This window comes from Poecilia formosa, unplaced genomic scaffold, assembly GCF_000485575.1.
Source record: "Poecilia formosa unplaced genomic scaffold, Poecilia_formosa-5.1.2 Scaffold44, whole genome shotgun sequence".
Taxonomy (NCBI): Eukaryota; Metazoa; Chordata; class Actinopteri; order Cyprinodontiformes; family Poeciliidae; genus Poecilia; species Poecilia formosa.
Window position 1 is genome coordinate 2,701,432 of NW_006799983.1, and position 8,985 is coordinate 2,710,416.

The 8,985-nt window shown below is 37.9% G+C and overlaps 1 protein-coding gene across 4 annotated transcripts; it reads left to right on the forward strand.

The window, feature by feature from the left end:
* Positions 1 to 511: 511 nt before the first annotated feature.
* Positions 512 to 7,839, forward strand: LOC103137923 (uncharacterized). 4 transcript variants are annotated; one of them, XM_007551932.2, is made up of 10 exons: positions 517 to 882; positions 3,365 to 3,661; positions 4,505 to 4,798; positions 5,369 to 5,473; positions 5,553 to 5,606; positions 5,973 to 6,011; positions 6,168 to 6,209; positions 6,297 to 6,329; positions 6,675 to 6,722; positions 6,993 to 7,839. In XM_007551932.2, exons 1-10 carry the CDS (start codon positions 795 to 797, stop codon positions 7,100 to 7,102), a joined length of 1,110 nt encoding a protein of 369 aa, XP_007551994.1. In that variant the 5' UTR covers positions 517 to 794; the 3' UTR covers positions 7,103 to 7,839. The 4 variants fall into 4 exon arrangements, with proteins under 4 accessions (XP_016526853.1, XP_016526854.1, XP_007551994.1 ...); XM_007551933.2 differs by having other exon boundaries at positions 523 to 882; positions 6,171 to 6,209; XM_016671367.1 differs by lacking the exon at positions 6,675 to 6,722 and having other exon boundaries at positions 512 to 882.
* The last annotated feature ends 1,146 nt before the right edge of the window (positions 7,840 to 8,985 follow it).

An 8,985-nucleotide genomic window follows, 5' to 3' on the forward strand; every position in this document is an offset into this window, starting at 1 on the left:
ACAAATAATCTTCTTCATTATAGCATAAGTGAGCTTAAACTGTTTGCCAGCAGCTGTAAAATCCATCCTAGATTGATGTGCAGCTATAAAAACACAATCACGTCTCTAAAGCACTCAGGCATGCTGATGATCTGGTGATCAATGCATATGAGTAACAGCACACCGGTGCTTCTTACCTTCTTTATTTCCACAATGAACTGAAAGCAGAGGCACAGCAGAGGCATGCTTTATCCAATGCAAACTGACTTTTAGCTTGGGTTTAAAAAAAAAAAAAAAAAAAACCTCAAAAAGCTACGTCACTACCATGATGTTCTTTTGAGTTTGCTTTTATGTTATTTCCTTCATTGCATGTAAACATCTGATGACAGTAGTACCTCTACCATGTGCAAACACAAAACCAAAGATCCTAATTAAATGAAAATGTCTTGTAAGCAGACTTGCCATCTTTAAGACTAAAATAGAGACATTTGTTTCCAGTACTTACATTCAGCCAGCAGAAACCATCTGAAATCCGTCCTTCTCTCTATTTCTGAGTCTTTCTGAGAAGATTACAGGAAGTGCAATAGGAAGTGAAGTGAAGTTGCTCTGTATAACAAACCCGCTCAGTCGCCTTCAACGGCACAATCTATGAACGAAAATCATTAGAGGTCCGTGAAGACTGCGAGAGAGACACTGATGGGTGCAGACCTGATATGAACACAGAAGATTGCGTGTCTGAACGAGGAAGGGGTTTCTGCGAGCCACATGTCAGTGTGGCTGGTGTGAACCAATGTGTGTGACCTGATTGTACAACCATGGCCAGAGCTGCTGCGACTAAACTTCTCCTTCTGGTTTTCCTCGCCTTCATCATCTGCCTGCCAGAGTTATTCAGGATATACTCAGGTGGGTCAACCAGAACAACTTGAACTGAACACTTTTCACTCTGTCCACATGCCTCTCTGTACTGGGTCAAGTCAGATCCACTTCTTCATCTGCTCAAAGCTAACATCAATTTTTTTTTTTTGTGTTCCTTGGCATTGGGTGTAGTCTCTCTCTAAAGCTGTCGTTCTCAAACTGTGGCTCAGGCACTACTGGTGATACTTGGGTCATCTTTAGTGGCAGTCATAAGAAATGTTTGTATCAAATGTTTGGAAGTCAAATACAGAGCTAATTAGCATCCACAAGAGGAGGCGTTCAAGAACACTGGAGTCTGCTATAAACTGACACTGCTCAAAACAGAAATGCTTCTTAAGTGCAGATTGATATGTTTGACTTTAAAGTCAGAACATGGATATGGAAGCATCACCAAACCAAGATAAACTGTGTGCCAGATGCAGATGAGCAACTATTATTAGCAACACAAGATACTACAACTTCTTCTTTGTATTTCATGCATTCAGACACTAACACTCGGGAAGTTATTCAGTAGCTACTATGCATATATGAAGGAATTAATGAGCAGTGCAAATACAGAGTTTTAAACAAGCCATTTTGAACTATCAGGACAATGTGTGAGAATCCTTCAACTTGTCCTGCAATGCTCCCGTTTGATTTTAGAGTTTAAAACGTGGGACTTTCAAAATCTAAGTGAAAATGGGAAACAATATTGCAACACATATTTAAAAAAAACAAACAAAACAAAACATGGTGTCAGAGGATTTTACTTCACTTTGCCTCAACAACCTGAAACAGTCCAAGTACATTTATAAAAAAAAAAAGTTTTTGTCTTTCATTTTGGTTGCACTTGAATGATAAGGGCTTCAAAGTTAGTCACAACTGCTGGTGCTTGATGTGACTTAAGTTGTTTTCATAATAAATGGTTGTATCAGCCATTTTCAGGTAGAATGTAGAGTTAACCAACATTTAAAGACTGTTGCAGCACATCCCTCTGTGGTTTGGTCAGATGCCACTCAAAAGAGAGCTGGAGCGGGGCGTCAGTGGCAAACTAAGTACTAGTCGGTGTCCTTGTGGAGGACATGCAGAACAGAACAATGCACCGCTGTTAGAGTGATGCAATGTAGATGTTTTTTTTTTTTGATAAACAAAACAACATTTCTAAACTGCTGTAAACTGCTGTTGCAATCAGAGACAAGTAGATGAGATAAAAACAGAGGAATTAACTTGTCACACTTTAGTAGGATTCATGTGATAAAGCAGCAGGTTAGCCTCTGCTGCCGACATGTTTTCTGAAGAAAGAACGGTTTCTGTTTGGGTTTTCTTCACCAGACCAGAGTTGGGGTTAGATCTTGCTCCAGGCTTACTGATAACACTTTTACACAGCTGGGCTGGTCATCTGTTTTTGAAACTTAAACCACTTGATGTCTTACCACATACACATACATTTTTTAAAAAAAAAATGCAGTCGTTGACGGTTTTCTCAGATGTAGCAGGATTGGTATATTTGGGTTTACTGCAGCACAGCTTCCAGAGAAACTGTTTACGAATTAATATTTACGAAGCGTACTATTTGCTCATACGTTTTAGCACTCATAATCTGGTATGGTCTTGAATTTCACATTTTCTTTGAAAACCATCCTGCCTTTCTTTAATAACTGTTTTAATTCTCTCTGTCTCCGATATTCCTGCATGTGTCGCCATGGTTTCGCTTGTTTGACCTTCAAGATGGTGAAATGTAAAGCAGTGTAAAGCATAGGCCTAGCTCTTTGCTTATTAATCAGACACTAAACAGTAATTTACCCTGAGGGAAGTTGTGTGTGTTACAGTCTTAATCAGATAAAATCCATCAGCCGTGCAAAGAATTAGTTGATTTGGATTTTGACGTTTGGAACGGTGAGAAAAACCTTCAGCTTTTCCATTTGGACTCTCGGGTATTTCCTTTTTACTTTACTAGTTTACATAGAAATGGCCATTAAAATTTTATTCATTCACATCCTTCCTGCCTTTTTGACAAATGCAACAAGATTGAAAAGCCCAGTTCCTGTTGTGCTACAGTTTTGAAATTCCCTTCATTATTGCAGTATTTAGAAAACTTAGTATTTGCTGAGGTTGTTTGTTGCAAAAGTTTGAGAACCACTGCTCAAAAGTCAAACATTAGATTCACAGTGACTGGCAGCTGTGTGAGGATTTCTTTTTTTTTTGCATTGTTGTGTGAAAGCACAGTTATTTATACAAGTGCCTTTTTTAACCTTTGTTCTCATGTTGCTTGCCTTCAGTGGTTTCTCTCCTTGTTCATCCTTCTCGCTCTTCCCTTGAGTGTCTCTCCCTGAAAGATACAAACTGACGGAAACAACTTCCATTTTAAGATCCTCCTCTGATGTCTGACTTGAGAGCATGTGATGTTTTCCTACTTTGTGCCTACTGCTGCTGCTGCTGCTGCTGCTGGGAGATCGTCGTTTTAACTGTTCCCTTCTCTCCATCTGTTCAGTTTCAAAGGTGAATTTCCACTGCCTTCCCCACCAACCTCATGAACCGATGCATCAGGAACGGAAAGGGGGAAATGTGCAGCCAATAAACGGTAAAGCTGAAAGAAAGGCCATCTGTAATCCTACTTCAAGACCAGAACTTGAACAGTTGAAGCAGATCTGCGCACAAGAGGCTGAAAGAAACGCAGCAGAGCTACATCCTGAAACGCAGAAAGTCCAAGGAGACTCAAGGTCAGACTTGTTCATGTGTGAAACAGACAAGAACATGGAGGAACTTCACAGCAACCTCTCATCACCAGGTAACACATTATAATGATGCTGCTGTGCAGTTCCAGTCCTAGTAACATCATGACTAAAATATCTCACTACTAATTCTATAAAAAAATGTTTAAACAAAATATAGAAATACTAATAGTTGCATTAAAATAAACACGTGCCTTAACTAGGTGAGGGCAGTTTCTTCTTGCATATTGTGAAATAATTATTTGGTTTAAATTGCAGCATTAAGTTAAAACTCACATTTCAAGATTGATGAATAAAAAAAAAAAAGTTTAGACAACTTGTCTCTTGTTGTTAAATCAACTTCATGAACTTTAATTTCTGAGTTAAAAACAAAACAATTTTCTTGTTGACTTGAATTGCATTAGGCAGCAGGGAAACTTTCATTTTCAAGTTAAACCACCTTGAAATGTTTTGCAGTGTGCTGGAGTGGGCAGAAAACAATTAAAGTTTACATCAAAAACTACCACTGTCTCTTAGGATAAGTTAATTTAAAAAAAAAAAAAAAGCTTCAGCTGTCATTAGGATAAATGTACTAATTTGCCCAGATTCGTCAAATTATGACATATGTGCTGAACCCCTCCAAATTAGGTATGAAGGGGCTTAAGGACAAAAAAGTCAACGTTTTTTTGAAGGCATCTTAAAGCTTCAGTCCTGTCTGTCTCATTATTCTGGGATGTATCAGATAGAAATTATTTTGATGATCCTAGCTACTTCAAACAGGATTCATTTAGTTTGATTTATGTGTTCTTCTATGACAGGCAGTGCACCATCTATTTTTATCTGTATATTTTAAGCTACCACAATCATGACCGCAGACTCTAATTTTAAAATTATGAGTTAACTTCTGCTCTCATCCACAGCTCTGGTGGTGCTTCTGGAGGTGTCCGCCGTCTTTCAAGTGGACGACGGCGAGGCCGTGAATCGTACTTTGTATGGCTACAGCAGTCAGAGGTCCCTGTTCCTCCGACCACCTGAAGAGGAGGAAGTCCCAACGGGTGACAAGGCAAACCAGGGACAGGCTTTCTACTGCTGTCTTCCTCTCATTCAATCATCCAACTCTACCAATCAAAGCCACTGCCTCCTTTGGATCGCCAATCAAACTGTTTTGACAGGAAATAAAACAGAAAGGCTGTCATGGAAACAGGCAGATAAAGGTTGGTGTAAGGATAAAGGGGAGTTTTTTTTTTTTTTCTCAGTTCTCCATGTGGACTCAGTGCAGCTGAGGAGAGTCAATAAGAGACAAAGAAACAAATCTATCTGTTTTCATTTCACTCCAAACTGCCCTGTCTCTCAGTCCTCTCTGGACTCATTTTTTAAATAGGACAAATTTCCTTCAATTCTCCTTGTGTTGACTTGAATCTCTGCTGTGTCTTTCCCTTCCCTTTGCACTGCTTGATCTTTCCAAGACCACACTACATCCTAATCCTCTGGATCTCTGGTATTGATTTTGGCTATCCTTCCTTGTGTACCGCTCTGCAGTGCTCCCCATACTTAAAGCCTGAGCCATGTCATATTTTCCAGAGTGGAAGAGGAAAATTGGATGTGGTTTAAGATAGCATTTTTTCCTTCTCCTTCCATCAAGCTTTTCCATAACCCCAACACGTTTCATTTTCATTTTTCATGTCTGATTTTTGTATATGTGCGATTCTTTTCACTCCATGCACGTGTATTAAGTATATTCTGTAAACCAACCAATTATCTAAAAGTCCCTGTTTGCCCTCCAGGATGGTGCAACTACAGGTGGGCCTTTATGGTTCTGCTGTGTGTGGTGTGCCTGATTGTTGTTACAACTGTGATTACAAAGATCTGTCTGGAGACACGCTTAAACAGTAAGAGAGGAAAACACACACATGAATTGACCTTACATTTTTGATGAAAGCAGACAAAATAAGCTATGTTCTTCCACAGATAAAAATATTGTGCATCACATTGAGTACCAGCCTCCCAATCAGCAGCTAAAAGGTAAAGAAACCTACCTACCTAGATATCTAGCTAGCTAGATTAGCTAGCTAGATACTGGTACCTAGGTAGCTAGCTAGATATTACATTTAGATACTACAAAAAATGCAGTATCTATTACAGATTTTCTAAGTTGCTCTGGTGCATTTTTCAGAAAACAGCAGTTATTCTATACTAGCTAGCTAGACTATCTCTCCCAGCTAGCTAGTCTGGTAGACTAGACTAGCTTTGTTTCTCAAACAAGTTGTTTTATAAAAAGCAAACTTTCCAAAATATGAATTAGTTTTGATGTTGCTTTATTGGACAGAGAGCAGTCAGTGTTATATGTTTACACCAAAGTGTTTTTCTAACAAATATATTATCCAACAGAAACAGCGTCCCGTTTAAATCGACATCAGTCTTGGCCTGGTAAGTTCTAACAAATATGCAGCATCTATTACAGTTTCTCTAAATTGCTTTGGTGCATTTTTCAGACAAGAATTAAAATTCTCAAAACTACTTGTTTAATCTTCAGCCTGTATTTTATTGTGTCTATTGAGCTATTCTAACAAATGTATTATCCAACAGAAACAAGGTACCATTTGAATCGGGTTCAGTCTTGGGCTGGTAAGTTCTAACAAAAATGCAGCTTATATGAAAAGTAATTTTCAAGGTTGTGTAGTCATTTGATGCCTCGTTGTCTTTTTATGTCAGGACTTCCGCCCATTCTAGAAATTGAAAGCAGAGGTAAGGAAACATCCTAGGGATGCTCATACTTTAAATTGAATCATAATACAGCCGTCTCTCAAAACACAACAATGTAAATGGAGCATTGTTTAAAAAACCTGTTTATATTGGGGTTGGACGGTCTCACCATAGGTCTGGTTAAAGTCAGGATTAGGGGTGATTCTAATATTCTTTTCAAAAGGAAAAAAGGTGTTTGTAAAAATAAAGAATACTTTGGACATTGCTTTTGTTGTTAAAAAGTCCTCATTTTAAAAATAACTTACTAACAACATCTTAAATGACAGCTAGTGTACAGTTATTGAAATGACCATTACAGTTAATTAAAAAAAACATGATTTCTTCTAGAGAACATCGAAACTTTGCTGAATGGAAATCCCCTTAGCTGCTATCCAGGTAACCACAATACCATCATAGTTGTTTTCTGTAAATGTCACAATTTCAACATGCATTATCTTATAGTTTGGTTTCACTGATAACCATAGGAAAAAAAAAACACTTTCAAAAATCTTTTTGCAATGATAGCATGTGCTAAAGCTGCAAATCAATCACACTTGATTGTTTCTCTCAGGAAAGAATAAAAATGTAAATGTGATGAAAGTAAAATCCAATCTTAACATGTCAATCAAGTATTGATTATAAGCTGTGTGTTGGTAAAACTTTCAGAAAACCCTTCATCATCGCTGCCATCCTCCTACCTCCTCCCTCACAGAAGAACAGCTGTGCTGACAGACGTGCAACAAAAGGAGCACAGAAATTGTCTTAAGGCACACTAAGGCAAGAAAACAAGGAAACTCCATCACCTCAAGACACACAATACAGCATCAAAGATCAGCACCGTTTATTATTAAAACCTCCCCAGTGAAGTTTGATGGATTTTACAAGCCATTCTTTGGACATGCCAATGGTTAAGAGACACTTTGAGTACAGATATTGGTGCTTCAGATTCACCATCTGAAAGCAGACTAATGCTGCTTCACCAACAACACTTTTTATAATCCTTCATCCCACTCAGGCAGTTTGTGCCTGTTTGGAGTTATCTGCAAGTTTTTCAGAGGTAACAACAAATCTTCCTGCTAAATTAGAAACCATTCTGCTTTAGCATGCTCCCTGTTCTTAGTTGATCCTGAGGAAAGACAGAAATTCATTGTCCAGGTTAGCCTTAACTCTAATATATGAAAGATACATTCTCTACTCTTTTCCTTTCTGTATTTTTTTGGTGAGTAAAAGTCCAGGATGAGCCACCATATATTCATAAAACCACTCAATGAAGAAAAGCATAGTTTCATTTGTTGCCATTCCTCCATCACCAAAAGCTAAAATGGACAAATTTTGTGTAAGAATTAAAATTAAACTGCTAGTTTAGCTTCCACTATTTTTGCTTGTCCTAGTAGCAGTTTCTCATTTCTTATGACTCTTTACAAATCCTTGTGGACGTGCATTAATTTCTTCCATACATTTCTCTGCTGTTTTATAACATTACTTGCTTGTGTCATGTCAGTCAAAAGGAACTGTACTTTTGAATGCTGAATAACAATTCCCCATAAAACTACCAGGCTTCATTTCATTGCTTGAGTCAGTAGAAACAAAAATGTCACAGAAGTTGTCAAAATGCATTTGTTTCTTGCATTTCTTTACCATTCTTTCCTGAAAATGTCTCCAAAACTGAACAACTTCTCTCAGGTGAATCTCAGCTTCCACTCTTGATATTATTGAAAGTAGTGCACAGCTTTACACAACGTATGTTTGTTGTAAATATGTTTGTACTTTGCCTTCGACCAATGCTGTGAACAAATTTGAACTGCAAAGAGCGAATGCAGTGAAACATACTGTACATATTCAGCATCTTGTACTCATTTGCCTCACTAATTACAGTAATGTGGAACTGAGCTGTAGATTTCAAATGGCTAAGCAAATACCACATGGTGCTTTCTTTGAGAAGTTTCAGGGAGTGTTGCCAGCATGGGACTTTTTCTGCATTAGAAAACACTTTATAATGGAAACGGGACGCAGACGTTTAACCGTGTTGTCAGGACTTTTCATTTTGATGACACCGACACTTTCCTTGACATAAGCACTTGTTCTTGAGGAATGAACTCCATACTTGAACTATCCATTTTGAGCAAGTGACACATTTTTGCAGATTATTGACTGGGTTTGCAGTTTGGACTAATTGTTTTGAGAAATGCAGTAACTTGTGCAAATGTTAATAATGTTACAGAAATAGCAACTGATCTATTTTTCATCCATTAAAACATTATTCATCAATAAATAGTTTGCTTATTTTTTTTCATGAGCAGCAGAAGCACTTTTACCACATGAATGAGTCAAAATAACTGCTGCACCACTAAAAATATAATAAATAACTCACATGGAAAGAGTAGAGAACAAATAGTAGGAATTTGCTGCAGATGTTTATAGTTGCAATCTTGGCTGCACTATAGCATGACTGTAGTAGCAGCAGCAGACAAACTTTAGTAAACCAGATGCTGAACAATCCGTGTTTGAATATGCAAGTAGCCAATTCCCCAGCAGACATTTTGAGTCAAATCAGAAAACATTTAACAAGGACTGCATACCAGTTCTGCATCTGTGAATATAGATTTATGTGCAAAGCAAGTGGACATTTGAGTCAACCAAACATAAATCTCAACAGCCA

Excerpts from the sequence above, each read along its gene's own strand:
- LOC103137923 (XM_007551932.2), top strand. The coding sequence starts at position 795 with ATGGCCAGAGCTGCTGCGACTAAACTTCTCCTTCTGGTTTTCCTCGCC. Across the intron at positions 6,330-6,674 it reads TCTAGAAATTGAAAGCAGAG|AGAACATCGAAACTTTGCTG; the intron begins GTAAGGAAACAT and ends GATTTCTTCTAG. Across the intron at positions 6,723-6,992 it reads TCCCCTTAGCTGCTATCCAG|AAAACCCTTCATCATCGCTG; the intron begins GTAACCACAATA and ends TAAAACTTTCAG.